Consider the following 25,707-nt stretch of genomic DNA (forward strand, 5'->3'; position numbering starts at 1 on the left):
CTTGAAGGGGATTTGGGGTGGTGTATTTGTGCTGGGATGTGGATTTATGTTGGGAGGGGGTATTTAGGGGGGTGGAAGGGGGATTGGGTGGGCGAGGATTTGTACTGGAATGGTAGGTTATGCTAGGAGGGAGCATTTGGGGAGTTGAATAGGGTTTATTCTGAGAGGAGGGGGGGGGATTTGTGCTGGAAGAGGAAGAGGATTGTTGCTGGGAGGGGTGTGAGGCTGAGTCTTAAGATGGTGAAATTAGAAGGGGGGATTGGCCCGGGACTAGGGATTCGGGAAGGCTGGAGGAGGGGGGAGTGTACAAATTAGTGCTGGATTTTATTTTATTTTTTTTGAAGGGGAGGGAGTGGGGATTTTTGCTGAAAAGGTGAAGTTTTTTTTTTTTTTTTGTGGGGGGGGGGGGGGGGGGGATTTTGTACTCTCCTTACCACTACACTGTCCCATGAATTCTGTGAATTACGCTCCTGTCCCCTGCATTCTTTACATAGCACTCATTACACTTCTGTCCCCTGCATTCTGTGCATTACACCCCTATTCCCTGAATTCTGTGCATTACATCTCTGTCCCCTGCATTCTGTGCATTACACCTCTGCCCCCTGCATTCTGTGCATTACACTCCTGTTCCCTTTATTCTGTGCATTACACCCCTGTTCCCTGCATTCTGTGCATTACACCCCTGTCCCCTGCATACACCCCTGCCTCCTGCATTTTGTGCATTACACCCTTGCCTCCTGCATTCTGTACATTATACCCCTGCCTTCTGCATTATGTACAATATGCCCCTGCCTCCTGCATCCTGTGCTTTACACATCTGCCCCCGGCATTCAGTGCATTACAACCCTACCCCCTGCATTCTGTGCGTTACACCCCTGTCTCCTGCATTCTGTGCATTACACCCCTGCTCCCTGCATTCTGTGGTTTACATCCTTGCCCCCTGCATTCTGCGCATTACACTCTTGTTCCTTGCATTCAGTGCATTACACCCCTGTTTCCTGCATTCTGTGCATTACACCCCTGTCCCCTGCATACACCCATGCCTCCTGCATTTTCTGCACAACACCCTTGCCTCCTGCATTCTGTGCATTATGCCCCTGCCTCCTGCATTCTGTAAATTACGCCCCTGGCCCCTGCATCTGTGCATTACACCCCTGTCTCCTGCATTATGTGCAATACTACCCTGTCCCCTGCATTCTGTGCATTACAACCATATCCCCCTGCATTCTGTGCATTACACCTCTGTCCCCTGCATTCTGTGCATTACAACCCTATCCCCCTGCCTTCTGTGCATTACCCCCTGCCCCCTGCATTCTGTGCATTACCCCCTGCCCCCTGCATTCTGTGCATTACACCCCTGCCCCCTGCATTCTGTGCATTACACCCCTGCCTCCTGTGCATTACATTCTTGCCCCCTGCATTCTGTGCATTACACCCCTATATTTTTTTGAAGGGGAGGGAGTGGGGATTTTTGCTAAGAAGGTGACTTTTTTTTTGGGGGGGGGGGGATTTGTACTCTCCTTACCACTACACTGTCCCATGAATTCTGTGCATAACACTCCTCATAACACTCCTGTCCCCTACATTCTGTGTATTACACTCCTGTCACGGCTGCACTCCATCATATTACAGGCACAACATAAAGGAGGTACCATCGAGACAGTGGGGGTGGGGGCACCAATATGCTCCTTCGCCTGTGTAGATAAAAAATCCTTGCACTGGCCCTGTATATATACACATATATATATATATATATATATATATATAAATATATATATATATATATATATATATATATATATATATACATACACACTGAATATACACACACCCAGTACAGTAAATAATTTTATAGCATAATTTCTAAAAAACAAAAAAAAAACTTATACTAGTATACTGTACTGGTATCGTGTATAACATACTGTATATTGATCAGCCATACCATATAACATTATGACCACTGACAGGTAAAGTGAATAATATTGATTAGCCATTGCAATTTAGGCAAATTTGGTCAAAGTCGCTCAAATCCTTATGCTTACCCATTTTTTATGTTTTAAACACATCAACTTGAATGAAAACATGTTCACTTAGTACAAGTCTGATATCAATAATAATCAGAACATGCCTTCACTCCAGCAATACATTGTGATTGCAATGTAGAAAAGAAATGATTTCCAGTGTTATACGACAAAAACATGCCCAGAGTTCTTTGCAGTTCACCTATTTCACTTGGTTGACGTATTATCCCAATCCGATAGTTACAAGAATATTCACCTTCTAAATGGCTATGAATCGGAGTCTGGAAATATGAAGGCTAGTCTGATCCCTAGTTCAACCACCAAGTGTATTGACTTGTTACCTGCAGCCGATCCTTAGAAGCCAAGACAAAGCAGCCATTTAAATAATATAATTTTTATTAAATGTAAAGAAATCAACATCTGCATTGACATAATATATATTAAAGAAGGCACTAGTCAGGGCTTATTTCACATGCCCCTTCTATATGTTCTGTTTGTGATTTACATCACCTCCTTCACAAGCAGCCTGTCCTGTAGCTGCACAATATATACATAAGAGATAGTCCTTATAAATTCCTCTGATCTGGATTTACACATATACAAAAACATTACTTACAGCCTGTATAAATATTTTATCTCTTTTTCAACATGTCGTCTAGGCAGTTTAAATATACAATACACTGCAAATCCCTGCAGTACAAATATAGCATATAGGTTTTTTCTAGGTATGTACATTATACATGTATGACAGCTATCAAGGAACTACAAGCCTCAGCATGCATTGGCAGACAGAGAATGCTGGGATATGTAGTTGCTTAAGCTGCCTGTTGGCCAGTTTTGATATAAGAGAATAATAAAAGCTGCGGGGTATTTCAAAATTGTGCAACAATCTTCTCCATTATAAACCTCTGTTGTAGCCTTTTAGCTGACCCCATTTCCTCAGGTACCACTAACAGTGCCTGTCTCTTCCAAGGACATGGGAGAACTCCAGTTTGCATAAATGGATATGGCAATTCTTCCAATAAAAAAAAATGATAGAAGAATTAAAAGTTGGTCAAACTGCAAGATGAAAAAAATAGTTTCGAGTTCTCTTTTACCTCTTCCCATTTTCAGTCTGCATATTATTGTTCCTCAGCCTGGGGATATGTTAATAAATGTCTTCTCTTGGAGAGCCAACAGCCAACACATTACACAGCTGGTGGCTCTCAATCCCAGCTGCCACTGACTGCTCCAGTTCTCTGAGATTCATGAACAGTTTTTAGTTGTTTTAGATCATATGATTACTATGTCAGCTAAAACTTAAGTGATTGCTGGCAGGCTTGAGGCTCTTTTGATAAAATGAGTCTTCATTTTAGATAGTTAAACTATTTGTTTAATACTGCAATTGTGAAATGCAATTACAGTATTAAAAATAATAACTTAATTTAAAAAATAGAAAAAAATAAAAAGATTTTTATATATTTTTGTGCATTTATCGGTCTATAATAAAAAAAACAGAGATTCTATTAAAACAGTGTACCAAATAAAAGCCTTATTTGTCCTTAAGACAATATGAAAATGTAGGTATGCAAATTTAGTCAGGAAGTGAGTCAGAATGAGTTATTGTCAAGTTAACCAATGCAAGCTGATGCTGCTAAATTTGACATAGGCGTGCCCTTTGATCATGAAAGGGTTACATATACATGATATTTTTGTGGTATTTCACTAGATAATAACCCCATGCTGTGGCCTGCAGTCCAGAATACATGCAGTGTAATGGTGCTTGAAGAAATGTCCAGGAAACACAGTTTCCTTTTTTTAACAGCATCTTAAAAGAAGTACTTGCAGTATGTGCTTTGTGTATAAATTCTAAGTGCAGATTAGAGAATAAAAGGAAGAATCTGGCTGGCTACTATGGGCAACACCGCTAGTTCTGTTTCCCTATAGCCCCCCCCCCCCTCCTTTATTCCACACGCTCTGTATTACTTACATTAGCAATGCTTTTGTACAATGAGCCATGCTGAGTACATACACGGTAAAGTATAGTATGGCATACAATCTTAGCTCATTCTTTCCACAGTCCAATTTTAGGTCAGCACATACCCATCTTTTAAACAGAGTGTTCAGTGGCTGGCAGGTCCTGAGAGGTAACACAGATAACATTTCCCAAACATGACCTTTCCTATGTCCTGGTTGTGGTGACACTACAGCCACTGTTTCCGATTCCTTTTTGCCATCTCCATACCATCCAACAAACACAGCCTGACGTTTGGCTTAGCATTAGGAGAACATATTTCTGCAGGGAAAGCTTGAGTCTGATGTCTTGGCCAGATGCCAAGCAGATTTGCAGAGCAGCAATTCAGTGACGTGCGACTTCAGTAGTTGGGAGGATTTGTTTTATATGCCACAGAGATCATGTCATTAATAGCTTTGATCCCAGCTTGGTCTGTATTCACAGTATTTCAATGTCCCATTTCTGTGTCAGGGCATTTTCCTGGATTCTGTTTACTATCAGGTAGTTCTGATCGTAATAGTTTCCACCTAAACAAATGCAAAGATAGAAATACAATTAGCGTAGAAATGCTGACATGGTGGTGCAAAAATGCAGAGTTTAAGATCAGCTCAACAGAAAAATGATATTTTACAGTACAGGAGGGTTAGCCATGGGATGAAGAGCCTCTGGATTCTTATAATCCCATTGGTTAGATCTACTCACAGGAGTTAGGGAGAGGAAAACATATGACTCATCCTTAAAACAACCATGCAAATGTAAGCTGGATTCCTATTTTTATGTGACACAGAAAAACTTCATGGAGATATATTTGTATGTGTCATTCATAAACCACAGATCTTTGGCTCTAACAATTCCTGTACTTTTAATAATGTAAACTATTATATCACTGTCATTTATTCCTTGCATGGCTACATAAGAAATATATTAGATAATGAAGATGGGATTCTGCTGTGCTACTAACATTTTGCCACATTTGTCCAGACCAATGTAACAGGTCTACAAATCCAGAAATGCAAGGAGGTGTGTTATAAAAAAAAAAAAAGAATGGAAGATTGTGTACTTATGTTACTGACAGCAACCAATGGAATTACTGTGCCAGTTTTTCAGGTATAAAAAAAAACACCAACTGAACGAATGCTAGGATCAACCAGACAGTTCTTTTTTTCACTACCGTAGTTTTCACTCTTTAGATTACCCTTGTCAATGCAGAAAATCTGGATTGGGGGGGGGGGGGTATATCTATTTTTGCCCTGGGGCTTCTGAGCTGTTTTATGTGTTAGGATAAGACATGAATGTAATAGACCAATATATCTTGGATTGTAAGCTCCTTCAGGGCAGGGACTGATGTGAATGTATAATATACAGTATATACAGTATCTCACAAAAGTGAGTACACCCCTCACATTTTTGTAAATATTTTATTATATCTTTTCATGTGACAACACTGAAGAAATGACACTTTGCTACAATGTAAAGTAGTGAGTGTACAGCTTATATAATAGTGTAAATTTATTGTCCCCTCAAAATAACTCAATACACAGCCATTAATGTCTAAACCGCTGGCAACAAAAGTGAGTACACCCCTAATGCCCCGTACACACGTGCATATTGTCGGCCGAAAAGATTTGGCCGATGACCGATCGGCCAATTGTAGGCTTGTTAGTATGATGCTTCCGACAGCGCACTTTCGGCCGAAAAGAATCTGTCGTGCAAGCATTAAAATTTTTGTATGCCGACACCAGAGCGGCTGATGCCAGTCAATACAGAATTCGGCCGACAGACAGCAGATTTGCAAGACTGGGCATGCTCAGAAAGGAAAAAACACAGGGAAAGTTAACCATCACATGACATCACTTCTGCAGTCGGCTGTAGTCGGCGGACAAAATTCTTGTGCAGTCTTTTGCACTTTTCAACAGACACGACAGCCCGGGGACAAAAGACGGCCGATCGTTCGGCCGACGATCTGCACGTGTGTACGGGGCATAAGTGAAAATGTTCAAATTGGGCCCAAAGTGTCAATATTTTGTGTGGCCTCCATTATTTTCCAGCACTGCCCTAACCCTCTTGGGCACGGGGTTAACAAGAGCTTCACAGGTTGCCACTGGAGTCCTCTTCCACTCCTCCATGATGACATCACGTCGCTGGTGGATGTTAGAGACCTTGCACTCCTCCACCTTCCATTTGAAGATGCCCCACAGATGCTCAATAGAGTTTAGGTCTGGAAACATGCTTGGCCAGTCCATCAACTTTACCCTCAGCTTCTTTAGCAAGGCAGTGGTCGTCTTGGAGGTGTGTTTGGGGTCATTATCATGTGGGAATACTGCCCTGCGGCCCAGTCTCTGAAGGGAGGGGCTGTTCTGCTTCAGTATGTCACAGTACATGTTGGCATTCATGGTTCCCTCAATGAACTGTAGCTCCCCAGTGCTGGCAGCACTCATGCAGCCCCAGACCATCACACTCCCACCACCATGATTGGCTGTAGGCAAGACACACTTGTCTTTGTACTCCTCACTTGGTTGCCACCACACACGCTTGACACTATTTGAACCAGATACGTTTATTTTGGTCTCATCAGACAACAGGACATGGTTCCAGTAATCCATGTCCTTAGTCTGCTTGTCTTCAGCAAACTGTTTGCGGGCTTTCTTGTGCATCATCTTTAGAAGAGGCTTCCGTCTGGGACAACAGCCATGCAGACCAATTTGATGCAGTGTGTGGCGTATGGTCTAAGCACTGACAGGTTGACCCCCCACCCCTTCATCCTGCTGGCAACACTCATATGTCTATTTGTCAAAGACAACCTCTGGATATGCACCTGCACTCAACTTCCTTGGTTAACCATGGTGAGGCCTGTTCTGAGTGGAACCTGTCCTGTTAAACCACTGTATGGTCCTGACCAACATGCTGCAGCTCATTTTCAGGGTCTTGGCAATCTTCATATAGCCTAGGCTATCTTTATGTAGAGCAACAATTCTTTTTTTCAGATCCTCAGAGAGTTCTTTGCCATGAGGTGCCATGTTGAACTTCCAGTGACCAGTATGAGCGAGTGAGAGGGATGACACCAAATTTAACACACCTGCTCTCCATTCACACCTGAGACCTTGTAACACTAACGAGTCACATGACACTGGGGAGGGGAAATGGCTAATAGGGCCCAATTTGGACATGTTCACTCAGGGGTGTACTCACTTTTGTTGCAAGCGGTTTAGACATTAATGGCTGTGTGTTGAGTTATTTTGAGGGGACAGCAAATTTACACTGTTATACAAGCTGTGCACTCACCACTTTACATTGTAGCAAAGTGTAATTTCTTCAGTGTTGTCACATGAAAAGATATAATAAAATGTTTACAAAAAAGTGAGGGGTGTACTCACTTTTGTGAGATACTGTATGTAAAGCACTGCGTAAATTGACAGCGCTATTTACAGTAAGTACCTGTAATAATATCAGTTTGTGAATCAATGCTCCAATCACTATTTCTTCTCATGCAATCACTGTAATGTAAAATTTTTGTTACCAATAGGCTTGCAAATGGTAGCAGTAGGCTTAGGGATTTGACATATAGGATATGACAAATGGCAGATTTGGATGTACATACTTATACAGTAATAGTTTTCAGTATTCCAAACAGCTCAACAAAGCATTGGTGATAACATGAATAAGCATTGGGGCTGGGACTTTTGTCTTTATAGTTGGGATCCACCCAGATGTCTGAAACAGCAGCTGAATCAGCCTCTCAGGAAGCCGCTGCTTCCTCCCCCTCCACAGCCCAGCGCTCCAGTGAGCGCTGGAGGGGCAGACTTAAAAACTGAAGACTGAGAACCAAGCAATCAGCAGTCTTTGAGCTCTAAGTTCTCAGCAAGACTGATGCTGCTTCCAACCAGGTGAGTATAATTTTATTTTTTTTAGAACCCATTTTTATTTTTTATTTTTTTAAAGACAGTAAACATATCCTACCTTTGACATCTAGGACAAGGTCATCACTTATATATGAGGAGATTATCCCATCCGTATTGATTTTCCATTTTTGTCGGGTCTTGCCATGTTCTGCCCAAAGTGACACTTTTGATCCAGGGATGTTTTTGCCTCCAATAACATCTAAGCATAAATCATTTGCCTGAAATCAAATACACATGTGTAATTAGAGTGGTTGTAACCCTTAATAAAAAAAAAATTATCCCGTTCCATTGAAGCAGGATATATAGTATAAGTATAGTGCTTGTGTGGTGTCATTTGTCCCTCTCTGTGCTGTAAAATACCTGGTGGATCCAGCCCAACATCTCTCGCTCTACCTCTCCCTCCCTGCCTGTCAGCTCAGGAGTCTATGTCAACCATCTCCTCCCCACCCCTCCCGCTGCTATGGCTGTAAAATCACTAATCCCAGATCCTGGAAGCCCCTCCGTTATACTATGCAAGATTTGTGTTTTAAAGATTATGCAGTGAAATATATTATTTCAGAGAGCTGTTTTGCGCTCACGTGACCTCATAGCTTTCCTCTTCCCCTGCTGGCAGACTTCAACCCCTCCGCCCTCTCAGCCCCTCCCACTGTAGTCCTTAGATCGAGGAAGCTGAGCGCTGGGAGGTCATGTTAGCACACAGCGGGCTTCTAAAATAAGGTATTTCACTTGATAATTTTTAAAAACACAGATACTGCACAGTATATATTTCTATAACAGAGGGAATTCCAGAATTTGTGATTTGTGACTTAAAAGCATAACTTAAAGTGGTTGTAAAGTGTACCTATGCCCATACCATAGACATAAGGCTACATTCACACCTGAGCGTAGCGTTTTTCGCGCGTTTTTTACCGCGATTTTTGCGGCGTTTTTTACCGCGATTTTACCGCGATTTTTACCGCGATTTTTGTGCAGGCGTTTTTAGATTGAATAGAGATCAATGGAAAACGCCTGTAATCTGCCCAAAAAGAAGCTCATGTACTTTTTTGAGCGTTGGGCGTTTTGTATACAGCGTCAAAACGCTCAGATGTGAACAGGGGCCATTGAAATGAATAGGATTTGTCTTGTTGGGCGTTTTGAGAGCTGATCCTAGAGCAGAAAAACGCCCCAAAAACGCCCCAAAACGCCTAGATGTGAACGGAGCCTAAAAGTATTTCAATAATAATAATTATTTACTTATTATTATTATTATTAGGATTATAAAACAAGCCATTCCTGCTTGTACTGTGAAGTAATTCATTTGTAAAGGCTTAGTTCACCTATTTCGACCATGTTTTATGTTACACTATTATTTAGGGTAGAATAAAAGGCATGGTCACATTCCCCAACCCCCCTCCCCCCCTCACTATCAAACCACCCCCCTGTGGTTACCTAAATGGTGGAATAGTAATTGAACGTGGCTGTGTATTGATCAACCCATACAGCCACTTTATCCATTTCTGTTCCGCTGGCGCCACAAGGTTAAATAATGCATTACAATTTACCTAAACCCATTCGAATTTGGTCTGCTAAAATGTACTGGAGGTTTTAGTCCATTAAAGTACGACTAAAACGAAAACAATTCAGAAATCTAAAATGCAATTAAACCCAAAATGGTATTTTAGTCAAAAGACTATGACTAAAATGAAATCGTAATTTGGCATCAAAATTAACACTGCTGTGCACTGCACCAGTGATCACGATTGTAATTCTCTGCAGGACTGATTACAAAAATATAATAAATGATTTTTTTTTTTATCATCGTGAATTCATTCATCACATTTTTCCAAAAGGCGGACAATGCTTTTAAATATTCTCAAAGATCACTATAAAGACTCTGAAGTCATATTTCAGTCAGTTTTCAACAGTTTAGAATCATCTGGCAGACTGTTTTGACAGAAAGTAAAAGGAATAAATCTCAGATTTGAGTGCCTCTGCCGTGAACTCTGAGAATGAAATCCTCCACAATGCCTATAGTTAGATTGGGTAGTGTGTTTGCCTCCCTCACAGCAGTGGGTCCTCATTTTAAATCCCGGCAAGGACACTATCTGAATGGAGTTTGCATGTTTTCCCTGTGCTGGAATGGATTTTCACTGGGTATTATGGTTTTCTCCCAAACTTCAAAAGACAAGCTGGTAGGTTAATTGTCTCCTGTCTTGAGTTGGCCCTCGTATGATAGTCCACATAAAGCACCCAAGATTGCTGCCTCACCATCTGTCACACCAGCAGAAAAAGTGCTTTGAGTCCCATAAGAGAAAAGTGCTATAGAAATATGAATTAAAAAAATCTTTTAAAGTGCTTTTACTGTCTCCTCAGAATAAGTAAATACTTTTGTTTGTATAGTCTAGCCCCAGGTTCACTTTAAGGAGTAATAGTTTTGAGTAAATACACATTTGTAATCCTCTCAAGATTTTAAACTCTAAGGAGCAGGGCCCTCCGATTCCTCCTCTATTGAATTGTATTGTAACTGTACTGTCTACCCTAACTTTGTAAAGTGCTGCACAAACTGTTGGCGCTTTATACAGTTGGGAATATAATTATTTGATCCTCTGCAGATTTTGTAATTTTGCCTACTTACAAAAAAATGAAGGGTCTATAATTTTTATTATAGGTGTATTTTAAATGATAGAGACAGAATATTAACTAAAAATTCAGAAAAAACACAATACAAATGTTATGAATTGAGTTGCAGCCCAGTGAGTAAAAACTGGATTTTTGACTTACCGTAAAATCCTTTTCTATGAAGTTCATTGACAGACGCATCTCCATATTCTTCCTGACCATTGAGTTATGCTGCCCCTACAGGAGTAGGACACTAGGCAGGAAAAAACTTTACCACACCTATGGGGCAGTCCCTGCAGGCATACACCTACACACTGTTCTATAGGCTTCAGTTTTTTTGCAAGCAGTATTTAGAAGAAGAAAATCCCATTCCACTCATAATTAGAGGGGTGGTTTCTGCGTCTGTCAAGGAACTTCCGAGAAATGGATTTTACGGTAAGTCAAAAATCCAGTTTTCTCTATCGTTCATTGACAGAAGCAGCTCCATATTCTTCTTTACCATTGGGACGTCTCAAAGCAGTATTTGCATGAGGGGTGGGAAAAACAACGCAGAAAAGAACGCAATTCCCCAAAGGCTAAACTTAGCCAACCAGGTAATAGGGAGCTCAACCAGGAACAACTGGAGCTCACCTAGAAACAACATACAGCCTCAAAGAGACAAATTGCTCTTTTAAACAGCAGTCTGCAAAACCTTGCAGCCAAAAGAAACATCCGAGGATGCCAACACATCTAGAATTTTGCGAACGTGTGCACAGATGACCAAGTTGCCGCCTTGCAGACTTGCATTACTGATGCCTAATGGCGAAAAGCCCAAGAGGCACTCAGCGCCCTAGTAAAATGTGCCCTTACAGGGAAAGGAGGAACCTGATCCTTCAGTGAATAAGCCTGTACCACCGTCTGTCTGATCTTTCTGGATATGGTCGCAGCAGACGCAGCCAATCCCTTTTGAGGTCCTTCGGTGAGGACAAAGTGAAAGTCTAATTTCCTGAAAGATTCAGTAGCCACCAGGTAAACCCTAATTGCCCGAACCACATCCAAAGAATGCAAAGCAATTTCCTTGATATTCTCGGGCTTAGGACTAAGTGAATGCAGCACAATGTCTTCATTCAGATGGAAATCAGAAACCACCTTAGGAAGAAACGACTGATTAGGTCGAAGTACCACTTTATCTCTGTGGACCACCGGATAAGGTGAACGGCAGGTCAGCTCCGCCAAATCAGATACTCTGCGGGCAGAAGTAATAGCCGCCAAAAAGGCAACCGTCTCAGACAGTGTAAGCAGAGGAATCTCCCTAATGTTCTCAAACTGAGGTTTTTGAAGAACAGACAATACCAAATTAAGATCCCATGGAGGTAGCGGGGATCGCCTCTGAGAAGCCATATGGTGAACCTCTTAAATAAAAGTGCGAATCAAGGCTTTCGTAGCCAAAGAACGTTGGAAAAACACAGCCCTTGGCCTTCGATAGTGCCCAAAGCCAACCGCTGTTCAACCCCTTTTTGAAAAAAAGGTGAGGATGCACCTTCCGCTATTCACACCATGAGATGTACGATTTCCAAGTACAATGATAGATTTTCCTAGAAGTAGACTTTCTGGCCTTCAACAGTGTAGGAATCACTGAATTAGAAAGTCCTCTCTCCTTCAATACCTGGCTTTCAACAGCCACGCTGTTAAAGCCAGCGACTGTAAAACAGGATGGAAGATCGATCCTTGAGACAGCAGATCTTTCCTGAGAGGAAGTCTCCAACATGCACCAGCGACCAACCTTACCAGATCTGCATACCATGACCGGCGAGGTCAGTCTGGGGCCACCAGAATGATAAGAATCCCTTCCACCTCTATCCTGCACAGAAGCCTCGGCAGGAGTTTTAGTGGAGGGAATGCATAGTCGATATTGACCCCAAGGAGCCACCAATGCATTTGTGGCAACGGCCAGAGGATCCCGAGACCTGGCTACAAACCTCTGAACCTTCCTGTTGAGCCGAAAAGGCTAATAGGTCGACGTCAGGTGTCCCCTAAGGGACACAGGAGGTGAAACATCTCCGGGTGCAGAGTACCAACGATATCGGGTAGGCACCACTCCGGACAGATTGCCTCTCCACTCGGCGTGGGGGTGTTGATGGCCAAGGGGTACACTGCGACTCAGGCCAAACCAGGTCATGAGCGTCCCGGCAAAGTGTTTCACTCGCGGGCCAGCCCCTGTCAACTGGGGCTCTGTCGTGGCGAGGCCAAGCACTGGGCTATAACCTGCAAACGCTAGCTGGCCGGGCTGGGAAACTTTAAGCTTCTAGAATATCCAGTCCAAAACCCAGTCCAGCTGTTGTATGCAGTTCTCTCAGGAACATAACTAGCTAAAAAAATTACATTTTTAACAAAGGTTCCCTTTAAAATAAAAAAGCAAGCTAAGACCGAAGTCCCAGCCAGGAACTAGGTCCTACTCCTAAACTAGGCAGAAACAAACTGAAGCCTATAGCAGAGTATATGAAAAAAAGGACTAAGCACCAAGGAATCTCGAAGCTCAATCACCCAGCGCTCTGTACTTATCAAAATCAGTGCTTATGCACAAAAAGCAGCCGCCTAAATAAACAAAACATATGAAAAAAAGGTACATATAAATACGCACAAACGGCGCTATACCTCAAACTGTCAATCAGAGTGAGTCACATAGACCTATCTGGCATAGGTAAAATAAATGAATGACCAATATTAAATGCATATAAAATACATTAAAATCTATAAAATGTATAGATAAAAGGTCAGAGTCTGTGAAACAGAAAGTCAATCACCACCAATATTCCATGAAGGTAAACTAAGCAGTATTCCTCATATGGTGCTGTCCGGTATGCAACCTCCACCTCACCACTCGTGAGACACCCGAGTAAACACGCTTACCAGATAGCTTATTGGTTAAAGCCCGTAGGACTACTCTGCTCCGGACTCTCCCGATGTTCCGATCCCTGAGGGGGCCAATCGTGACTGTGATGTCCAATTCTTAAATGTGGTGGTTGCATTAGATTTCCTTTTCTTAGGCACTTTTTCTTCTCTTTTTTTTCAACTGGGGATCCGCTTAATACCAAACTTCCTGATTTAGGGTGTCTCTTCTGTCTTAGGAAGCTTTGTGAACAGGTGATTGCTCTTGTAAATCACCAGATACTTAGATGTCCAGTTACACATTTCCATTCAATTTTTCCATAGCCATTGATTGAAAGCCTCGCCTTATCTTCTGTGTTTCATGTAGTGTAGAGGCTCTCCATTGTAGTCTATAAGTCACGCTGTATCCCCCCTCACCAGCTCTGTACTCAGCTTTCCCTCATGGAATATTGGTGGTGATGGACTTTCTGTTTCACGGACTCTGACCTTTGATCTATACATTTTATAGATTTTAATGTATTTTATATGCATTTAATATTGGTCATTCATTTATTTTACCTATGCCAGATAGGTCTATGTGACTCACTCTGATTGACAGTTTGAGGTATAGCGCCGCTTGTGCGTATTTATATGTACCTTTTTTTCATATAGCAGAGTATGTGGGTGTATGCCTGCAGGGACTGCCCCCTAGGCGTGGTAACGTTTTTTCCTGCCTAGTGTAGGGGGCAGCATAACCCAATGGTCAAAAAGAATATGGAGTGCGTCTATCAATGAACGATAGAGAAATAAGTATTTGATCCCCAAACAAATGGTCAAAAAGAATATGGAGTGCGTCTATCAATGAACGATAGAGAAATAAGTATTTGATCCCCAAACAAATGGTCAAAAAGAATATGGAGTGCGTCTATCAATAAACGATAGAGAAATAAGTATTTGATTCCCAAACAAAAAATGATTTAGTACTTTGTGGAGAAACCCTTGCTGGCAAGCACAGAAGTAGGATGTATTTGGTTACCAGATTTGCACACATCTCAGGAGGGATTTTGGTTCACTCTTCTTTACAGATCTTCTCTAAATCCTTAAGGTTTCTTGGCTGTCGCTTGGCAACTCGAAGTTTCAGCTCCCTCTATACATTTTCTATAGGGTTAAGGTCTGAAGACTGGCTAGGCCACTTGATGACCTTAATGTGCCTCTTCTTGAGCCACTCCTTTGTTGTCTTGGCGGTATGTTTTGGGTGATTGTTATGCTGGGAGGCCCATCCACGACCCATCTTCAGTGTTCTGGCTGAGGGAAGAAGGTTCTCATACAATATTTTACAATACATGCTCTGTCCATTGGCCCCTCTGAGCGGCAAAGTTGGGCTGTACATGTAGCAGAGAAAGCATAATGTTTCCACCTCTGTGCTTGACTGTAGGCATGGTGTTTATAGGGTCATAGTCAGCATTTTTCTTCCTCCAAACACGGCGAGTCAAGAGCTCAATTTTGGTTGCATCTGACCACAGCACTTTCTCCCAATCCTTCTCTAAATCATTTGGATGCTCATTGGCAACCTTCAGACAGGCCTGTACAAGTGACTTCTTGAGGAGGGGGACCATGTGGGCGCTGCAAGATTTCAATCCAAGGTGACGTATTGTGTTACCAATGGTTTGTTTGGTGACTGTGGTCCCAACTGCCTTGAGATCATTCAAAAGCTCCTCCCGTATAGTTCTGGGCTGATCCCTCACATTTCACATGATCATACTTACCCCATCAGGCGAAAGCTTGCATGGAGCTCCAGACAGAGAACGATTGATGGTTATTTTGTATTTATTCAATTTGCAAATAAGTGTTCCAACAGTTGTATCCTTCTCACCAAGCTTCTTGCTGATGGTCTTGTAGCCTATTGTAGCCTTATGCAGGTCTACAATCTTGTCCCTGACATCATTTGACAGCTCTTTGGTCTTGCCCATGATAGTGGGTTTGAATGGAAGAAAGAGATTCCGTGGACAGGTTTCTTTTATACACATAACAAGTTGTCATTAGGAGCACGTTCCTAAACTTACAGGACTAATTGGTGTACCACATGAGCACATACTTTAGCCAGTGTGTGGGAGCCAGAATTATTGTAGGTTGGTAGGGGATCGAATACTTTTTTTACTCACTTAACTGCATCTCAATTTATAACGTTTGTATCATGTGTTTTTTCTGGATTTTTGGTTGATACTCTGTCTCTATCATTTAAAATACACCTATGATAACAATTATAGACTCTTCATTTCTTTGCAAGTGGGCAAACTTACAAAATCTGCAGGATATCAAATAATTAAAATCCTGTATTATAATATTAATAATAATGATTATTTTAACCACTTTAGCTTCTTCACCTGTTTACCCCTTACTGTGTATCTAGTTCTTAGCTGAATTCCATATGAATATATTAATCGCCAGCTTGGACCAATGTAAAACTGCATATTCCATGCCTGGCTGATCCCTCTAGAAGTGGAAAATCAGTGTAGTAGCTGTCTACTGCTTGCTATGCCGAGCAGCTGCCCTTCTGCATAAACACAGATTGAGGCAATACTACCAAGCCCCTCCTCCTTGTCCAATCAGAGAACGCTTTGCACCAAATGAGTACGCAACGCATTCTCTGAATGGTGCCTGTGCCGAGTAAATAACCTCCTGTGTTCACTATGCAGAGGGGCAGCCACATGGGATCTAGAATACAGCGAGGACTGCTACTACAGTGACTATCCACTTCTGCAGGGATCCCAGAGGTATGAAATATGCATGCTAACAGTCAGGCTGAACCAATGTAACTATGCAAAATGTTATATGCATGCACATCAGGCACAGATTCTAATTCTAATGTACAGCAATGGCATAGATTTTTACAGCTATCTACATACTATTGTCTGTCACCCTTGCAATGTTGTTCTTTTGGGACTGTAATTATTATAGCACTGGTGAGTATATCAGCAGTAAATTGTATTTATGAATCTGGTTGCACGAAGATGTATTTGGTTTCTGATTGTTTTGTGCAGTGGTGTAAGCAAGAATCTAATTTCAGGTTCCTTTCAGGACACTCATCTGATGTTATGAAAGCATTGCTCCAGAGGAGAATGACAAAGTATCTGAAAAATGTTCTTTGAATTTGAAGCTACAGATGGTAATATAAGGAGATAGTGGCTGTCTATTTCTCCTGTCTTTTCAGTATGTGCAGTGTAACAATATTTACCTTAGATTTTAGGAAGCCTCGAGTGAAGTACCATATCTGAGAGCTTTGTCCGTTCCTGGATGAAACGCTAATAAATGTAGCTCTTGTATCTGACAATTTCCCAGTCACAGTCAGGTACTTGTCTCTCTGTCTGTTCCTTACCATAAAGTACACAGCCGGCTGTAAAAGAAAAATGTTAAACCAAGTGTATTTCATGTGAAGACACAGTGTGGAAAAACATAATGAAGAAATTATTTGTTTGCTACAGTGATGATATACTACACAATGCCTTACAAAGCACATAGAGACATTCACTATGGTCTCTGTTGCCCTGTAGGGCCTACAAATCTATTGTCACTCTTACACTCATCACTCAATTTCAGGTAATCTACAGGTGATTCTACCCATCTAAAACTGAAATATCAATTTGAACCTATCATTCCTGATAGTATTGCTTTCTGTATAATAGACTCTTAACTATTCTGAGAGGAGCTTTAGAATTCTTAGGTCAAATACAAAGCTAAAACAAGTTAGATAGACCCTTGTGAGGGACATGTTTTATATATCACTATGGCCTTGAGTTAACTAAAACTAACTTCACAGACTGTTTGCCTCTTATCTTTATGACCTGTGCTCTATAATGATACATGGCCCTTCAATTAAACTGATTGATGTGTCCAGTTCATAACTTGCTTTACCTGTTTTAGGGGACGAAGGGACCCGATCGCTTTCCAGCCACTAAACTTTGACCAGTTTAGAATTTGTTGGGGGTCCAGTAACATTTGTCTTCCCAGGAAATTGGCACCTTCAAATGCTATCCACCTTAAAGAAATTGGACACATAATTCATAGGTTTATTAATAACATCAGTTTTAACACTAGGTTATGGGTCTCATTTGTTGGTTTGTCAGTATTAATAAGTCAGATATGCTTTGGTATAACAGCATAGGCCTCTACAGTGCTTCCCAGAGATGGCTACAGAAAACTGTGAGCCAAACAAATCAACATACATGGTCATTGTGGAAGATGTATGACCTGTTGTTCTACAGACTGCACCTGGAATGGCAGCTTGTACATGAGCCCCATATATAAACGCTGGTGGGGAAGTCCTCTATGTCTTAGAGTAGCTGAGCAGAGAAGGGGCATGTGCAAATGTTGTACTGGGCTTATGTATGGAAGGGATGGGGCCTTATTATCTCTACCACATTTACACATTGATTGTAGCATCCGCTCACATGTGTGGCCATGCTTCACTTCAACAGCCCCCCATAACAACTTGGGTAGTAAAAGAGATTTTATTTTATTAGCTTCACACCTTAGTATTATGGATGACCTTACAGGCAGCAATCAGGTGAGCATTACACAGCAGACTAACCATTAGATGCCGCGTGAAGTACTCTCTTACTGCCCACCTGCTAATTCTTTCTGACCTTTAATTTCCAGCAGAGCCATTTATTGTGGCGCTATGTCATTTACATCAATGTCGTTACACCAACTTTCCTGCTGCATATCTATGATTTCTTATTATAGAGCACTGAACTCACAGAATAACTATGTGATTATCATAATAACAGTATGACCATGCCTATGTTAAATGCATCATACCATTCATTAGAGTCATTATTGCCACTGTCATGGTTTGTTACTAGGAGATAGCTTAAAGTAATATTACAGGGCTGCAGGGGAAGCTGCATGCAGAAGGTTTTTTTTCCCTTACTATGTAATAAAAAAACTTTCTGCCTTTAGAACCACTAAGTTCACTTTTACAAAACCTCACCCCCCTAAACATATCCAGGCAAATTAAGCAAATAAAAATTCTCAAATCCCCCACCACTTTCACTTGCTGTACTTTGAGTGGTGCACTGAAGTCTTAACAACCCCACTTGTTTAAATCTACTTTTACTACTACAACAATGTAAAGGTCACCTTTCACCTTAATGAAAGAGAGCCTTATTTAGACTCACAATACATATATATCTATAGATCCTGTATCTATACCTCTATATATTATAGATCCCTAAACTGACAAAAGTGGCGATATGATTATGCATGTAAAAAATATGGGGGGACAAGTGTAAAAAGTGAATAGACTGAACCTGCTTCCTACTAGTGTAGTTAATCTAACGATCTAACATTATCATAAAATGTTATCTGCTACTAACTGGTTGATTTTTCAAACACATGTGCGATACAGCGCCTCCTCGCTGCCTGTCTATTGCTGTCAGAAATGGGTCCGAAAGCATATCCCACCTCAAACAGCAAAGCAAATCTAAATGAGGCCACAGACTTCTATGGGGGATTTGAGATGCTTCATAGCACGATCAAAGCAGCATGGGGTATAATTTAATTTCTCTTCCAAATATATTTTATTGAAGAACAATAACAAAGAACAAATAAATGTCCAGTGTAAAACAACTGCATAAAGATAAGAAATCGTAAAGCGTACGCATAACATCGCATAGACAAAAGGGGTCACATCATAATTCTTCATTAACCATAGGGGAACATAGAGGAGAACTGGTAACAACAGAACCCACTAGGGTTGGCTGTGTGAGAGTAGAATATCTGGAGCCACAGTCTTGTAAAATGGAGCATGAGACTCTCTCAATAGAAGCTGTATTTCAAACTGAAGTAACTACTGGTAGCCACGGCTTGGAGAGAAGCACGGTTAGGAGACAGACAGGGAAAAAGGGGGGGGGGTTAAGAGGTTAGGGGAAGAAGAGGGGGTGAGGATGGGGGAGTTAGGAATAAGCAGAGAGGCCTCCTGATTGCTCTGGGTCAAAAGCCCCCATAGATAGCCCCAAATTGCAGCCCGATAGGAGGGTACCAAGAGAAGGAGAAAGGGGGAGGGAAGAGAAAGAGAATGTAGAAGTAGATTAGGTGTAGCGAGACTATGCTGTGTGGAGGGGTATCATTTCTGAAGCAATGCAAAGCACACAAATATTAGCTTATAAAGAGATAGGAACCCTAGCTAATGTGACAGAACCTGGGCTTGGACTGCATAATAGGAGGAAGGGGAGGTAATCACATGCTTATCAATACCAGAAAGTATTAGATATTTAATGGGCTCTAGTTGCCAACTGGGCAGCAATGGTGACGGGGCAGGGAGTATACTCTAGATTGGAGCAAAGCTATCCTGCCCGAATGGCAAATCCATTGGCTGAATGGGAAACATATTAATGAATAGAAGTAATGTATAGAAGCAAGCAAACAAGCAGCATTTACTCTGCTGAATTTAAAACCAGTACAGGATGGATTCTGGTTGGTTACTGTCAGTTTTTTCATCTAAAGCCCAAACATGGCCAAAACCTTTATCAAGCGTTAATACAGTTGAGAACTTTAGCCAGGTTCTTACTGCGGACTATGATCTTAATGGAAGTATTTCCCTTTGTGTATCAGCACCTTTATCACAGGATGAGAAATGAGGGGAAGTGATATTATGGGGATAAGCAGATACAAACAGCAAAACAAACTTAAATCTAGGTATAATATGTAGAATGAACCTTTAGAAGTAAACTGTTTTTTTTTTTTCTCGCAAGTGAGATTTGTTTAAAACCTTTGCTTAGGTATAAAAAATTGGAAATTTAACACAAAGCTTCATGTCCATATAATAACTGCCCTGTAATTATGCCAAAGGAGTAGGAGATGCATCATATATAGAGTTTGATCATTCAAAAATAGTCACAAGAAGCAAGCATAGCAAAGAAAAAGTAGATTCCTAGTCTTGGTTCTCCAGCATGCAACCAGTCCAGCATTTAAAGTACAGTATATCTACACAGATTATGTAAGTATATCCATAATAAGGGAATTAAATAAATTCACAAAGTCACTTTGATGATCAAGTATAATTTCTGCAGACACATGTGGTCCTAAATAATCCTCAGTATAAATCTAGAGACATTCAGTGATTGAACCAAAGCATGTTCACAAACAGGCGGATCTCTACCAAGTAAGTTCACGTCATCTAAACCTAGTTTGTTTGCAACCCAGCAAAAATGGTATTTTTGACTTACCGTAAAACCCATTTCTCTGCGTTCATTGACGGACACAGCTCCTTAGGATTCTTGACCATTGGGTTATACTGCCCACTACAGGAGTAGGGCACTAGGCAGAAAAAAGAACTTGACTACACCTATGGGCAGTCCCAGGAGGTATACTACCCCTCTCTACTATAGGTACCCAGTTTTGTTACAAACAGCATCAGAAGTATTACAACTCCATAGAGGGGTGGGTGCTGTGTCCGTCAATGAACACAGAGAAAGTTAAGACAAAAATCCCATTTTCTCTTTTGTTTATTGACAGACACAGCTCCTTAAGATTCTTGACCATTGGGACATCCCAAAGCACTAGCAAACATGAGGGGTGGGACAACAGAAAAAATCCCAAGGCTAAACAGTAGCCAGCCAGGTAACAGGAGCTCAGCAAAAAAAACTGGTGCCCACCTGAACTCCCAAAGAGGGAACAGACCCTCTAAACAGCAGCCTGCAAAACCATGCAGCCAAAGAAAGCATCCGCAGGTCCAACACATCCACTTTATAGAACTATGTGAAAGTGTGAACCGACGTCCAAGTGGCCGCCTTGCAAACCTGCGCCACTGACGCCTGATGAAGCACTAAGCGTCAGAGTAGAGTGCGCCTTGACAGGCAAAGGAGGAACCTGACCCTTGATCAAATAGGCCTGGGTCACCATCTGTCTGATCCATCTGGAAAAAGGCGCAGAAGTAGCCGACAGCCCTTTTCTCAGCCCATTAGAGAGCAAAAATAATGAGTCTCACTTCCGAAAAGACTCCGTAGCTGCCAGGTACACCCGAATCGCCCGAACAACATCCAGGGCATGCAATGCAATTTCCTTAGGATGTTTGGGCCTAGGACACAGGGAAGGCAACACAATGTCTTTATTCAAATGAAAATCAGAGACTAATTTAGGAAGGAACAAGGGACAGGGGCAAAAAAACTACCTTATCTTTGTGGAACACCAAGTAAGGGGGTAGGACAAGATAACACCGCCAGTTTTTACACTCTGCAAGCAGAAGGTGATACCCACCAAAAAGGCCACCTTCTGAGACAGTGTAAGCAGGGGAATCTCCTGAATATTTTTAAAGGGAGGCTTCTGGAGAGCTGAAAGCACCAAGTTCAGATTCAGCTGCATCCTCCATCTTTAAAGTTTCACGCACAGACACAATTAGTGCGTCCACCATCGTCTTTTTGTGCGCAGCTACACTTGTGGAAGGATTAGTTTTACTGTCAGAAAAATCAGGGCTGCAGACCCCGCAGGGTGGATCATGTCCGCGGCAGCCGAATCAGATTCAGGATCTGAGGAGACAGATGAGTCAGAGGAAGGCAGGGGGCATTTTTTGCTAGCCCGCCGCCCAAAAGCCCCCTCCACCTGGGACACAAAGGACTCCAGGACCGCCGTCAGTGCATCAATGGATGGTTGGGACCCCAAGGGCCCCGCAGCCTCTTAGAGGGGGTCAGGCGGAGAAATGTGCTCCAAAGACTCCATTGGTAAAGAGGGGGACTCCCACAAAAGGTGTAGAGCACTGCAAAGGAACACCCTCACAGTGCTGGTAGCACCACCAGTTTGCCAACAGGGAACCCCACAATCGTGCAGCAGAGAGAGGGAGGGACCCCGCCAGACTCACCACTCCAACAGAAAGGCACCAGCTGCACTAGGATAGCACTTGCTCCATGTGCGGCGTCCAAGGAAAGGCAAGTCAACACCAGGGGAAAAGGAGGGGCCCCCACACCCAAAATTGCTGCCCCTCTGTAATGGCCCCCATTCTGTAGTAGAATGCCGAACAAACAAAAAATGTCCGCCGGACTACACAAACATGGCTGCCGACCATAGACTATAAGAGGCTACAACAAAATGGCCACCGCGCGCGGCTCTACTAGGCTAGGATCCCTGGGGCTAAGGAAAGAAACTTGAGGATAGGGGGGAACCAGGCCCCCACACAGGTACAGTCCCCCCCCAGCCGATAGCCCAGTCACCAGCAGCGTACCCCCCCGCCCGCACCACCAATACAGCACCATGCCCCAGCCCCAGATATAGCCCAGACCACCACACTACCCCAGATGGAGGGGTTGATTTGAGGGCCAGATGACCCAATGGGACCACCAGAAGAAAGGGGGGTCTAATGGGAAGGAGGGGAAGCCAGGGTTCTGACTATCCCAAAACCCTAAAGGGGGAGAGGGGAGACAGCTACTCACCATACCGGGAACATGGGGGCACCATTTCAGACAAACCTCTTCGCCATCTAAATAGGGGGCTGTTGGCCAGGAGGTATTCTGCGACTCAGACCTAGGCCTGGTTGTATGCGACCTAGCAAGATGTTTAACTTGCAGCCCAGCCCCTGTCCAGTGGGGCTATGTCACGGCCGACCTAGCGCGGAGCTGTGGTCTGTGCGCACTTGCTGGCCAGACTGGGGTGACCTCTGGATCTAGATTATCCAGCCTGTGGCCCAGTCCAGCAGTTGATTGAAGATCTCGCAGGAAAAAACAGGGAGAAAATAATCCATTTAAAAAGGGAAAAAAATGCCAGGGCCAGAGATCCCAGCAAGGAACTAGGTCCTCACTCCTGACTAGGCAGAAAAAACGGAGTACCTATAACAGAGATGGGGAGTATACCTCCTGTGACTGCCCATAGGCATAGTCAATTTCTTTTTCTGCCTAGTGTCTGCCTTCTTCCTACTCCTGTAGGGGGCAGTATAACCCAATGAGCTGTGTCCGTCAATGAACGAAAGAGAAACATGTTTGCACCTTAAAGAGGAAGTAAACCCTCCTCTACAACTTGTACCTATAGGTAAGCCTATGATAAGGCTTACCTATAGGTACTGTAAATATCTCCTAAACATGTACCGTTTAGGAGATATTTACCTTACATGCCGCCAGTGACGTCACTGGCGCATGCGCTCCAATCAGATGGCCGGATGCCACGATCCCGGAAGACGGGCGACTGGACATGTCGCCCGTCATAGAGGTGAGTGAGCGGCATGGCTGGGGCTCGTTCTAAGGTAAGTATTGCATAATGAGCAAACGAGTTTACAACCTCTTTAACCACTTAAGCCCCGGAAGATTTTACCCCCTTCCTGACCAGGGGGTATTTTGCGTTTCGGCACTGCGTGACTTTAACGGACAATTGCGCGGTCGTGCGACGCTGTACCTAAACTAATTTGACGTCCTTTTTTTCCCACAAACAGAGCTTTCTTTTTGTGGTATTTGATCACCTGTGCGATTTTTTGATCACGCGCTATAAACAAAAAAAGAGCGTCAATTTTGCAAAAATAACAATATTTTTCACATTTTTTTATATGAAATTCCCCAAAAAAAAAGTAAAAATCAAAATTTTTTAAAATTTTCGGCCAATTTGTTTTATGCTACATATGTTTGGTAAAAAAAAAAAATCGCAAAAAGCGTATTTTGATTGGTTTGCACAAAAGTTATCGCGTTTACTAACAAAGGGAAAGATTTTTGTCATTTTTGTTGTTTTTTTTTTAACGCGTAATGGCGGCGATCTGCGATTTTTTTTGCGGTATTGCGACATTGGGGCGGACAGATCGGACCCTTGACTGACATTTGTGACACTTTTGGGGTTACCAGTGACATTTCTACAGTAATCAGTGCTATACATATGCACTGTTACTGTAAAAATACACTGGTTGTGAAGGGGTTAACTTTATTTGGGAGGGAGGGGCTGTGTGTATCCCTAGGGGCGTGCTTTCTACTGTGATTGGCTGTGGCTTGAGCTGTAAGGACACTGATCAACGGATCTACATACTAGATCCGTTTGATCAGTGTCTTTACAGCGAGGAGAATGACAGGTGGCTTGTTTACACAAGTTGCCTGACATTCTCCCTCTCCCCCGCCGATCGCCGAGTGACCGGCGGACATCGGGTCCGCTGGTCACGCGCGCGGGGGGGTCCGTGACCACGCGGGAGCGTGCCTCCGGGGGCGCGCGCTCGCTCCCTAGACCCTCACAAGCTAGTGACGTAGCCCTACGTCACTTTGCCTGTGAGGGGCTGACTGCCGACGTAGATCGGCGTTAGGCAGTCGGCAAGTGGTTAAGGTTTCAGTTTAATTAGAATCATGCAGATTGATATAAATGTCTTTAAAGACATATGTTCAAATCCAATGAAATGGAGAAAAAATCTTTACTGCTAGATTTGTGCTAGCCTTTCAACCTGACGCTGTACATGAGGTGCACTGGATCACATAAAATTGATGTGGAGAGCTCTGTCCTGAAGGTGCCCTTGGCAATCACAGAATCTCATTTTTTATTTCTGTACTATTTCTGGGCACTTATTTTTTCAATTCTGTCATTGGTTTCCCCCTGAATAATTCCCTTGAGGCTGATACTCTGTAGAAGATCAGGCAAAAAATAGATATATTAAACATATTTTATCTCTTTCTACAGATGTGACTGATGAAAATGTTCATATACACTATGTAACCATTTTCATTTCTTGTTTGTAATCTGCTTGGAATGCAGAATGCTTAAAAAAGTTAAAGGGTATACAAAATGGACAACCCGTGTTCTACTATGAACGGTTTCAACAGAAGAAATCCAAGTCCGAGTGCAAAATATGGAAGCTGCACAACATACCGTTCAGTGATAATTGATGGAAGTAAGCATAGCAAGTATGTTATGTGGCTGCAAGTACTGTATATCGTTTGGTTACAAAGGTGTATTTTTGTCTGTTGTCACTATATTATAGGAGAAGTACAGCCAAAGCTAATTTGGCTGTACTTCTCCTATGGATGACAGGAGTGCAGTTCGTTCTGCATTTCTGTGACCAGTTTTCAGAAGACATCAGGATTTGGCTGACGTCACAGTGCCGTGATCCTCCCAGATGCCTGGACCGGCACCTGGATCAGCCTCTCAGGGAGCCACTGAGAGCCCGAGCCAGCCGCTCCTGCTCCCTCCACAACCCAGCACTCCAGTGAGCACAGGGGCAGAGCAGAGAGCCGGTGACCAGCTATCGGATCACGGACCACTGATCAGCTATGTTTGACCACTCGATTTCCAGCCTTAGAGAACTTTAGGATGGATTACAGAAGAAAAGAATAGCCAAAGTAAAGTTAAACTACAGGGAAACTGCTAAATACACAGCTGAAATGCAAATATATGCACTGTTTTA

General features: G+C 42.6%; 1 protein-coding gene across 1 annotated transcript in view; it reads right to left on the reverse strand.

Moving 5' to 3' along the window:
• Positions 1-3,883: 3,883 nt before the first annotated feature.
• CRYBG3 (crystallin beta-gamma domain containing 3) overlaps positions 3,884-25,707 on the reverse strand; it is a 297,693-nt gene continuing 275,869 nt past the window's right edge. Inside the window, exons 19-22 of the mRNA XM_082245519.1 lie at positions 17,271-17,394; positions 16,594-16,752; positions 7,972-8,131; positions 3,884-4,541 (exon numbers count right to left, since the gene is read on the reverse strand). Coding sequence (XP_082101645.1) covers positions 4,453-4,541; positions 7,972-8,131; positions 16,594-16,752; positions 17,271-17,394 — 532 coding nt within the window. The 3' untranslated portion in view covers positions 3,884-4,452. The remainder of the gene's footprint in view (positions 4,542-7,971; positions 8,132-16,593; positions 16,753-17,270; positions 17,395-25,707) is intronic.

This window comes from Pelophylax lessonae, assembly GCF_965119305.1.
Source record: "Pelophylax lessonae genome assembly, chromosome: 2".
Lineage (NCBI taxonomy): Eukaryota > Metazoa > Chordata > Amphibia > Anura > Ranidae > Pelophylax > Pelophylax lessonae.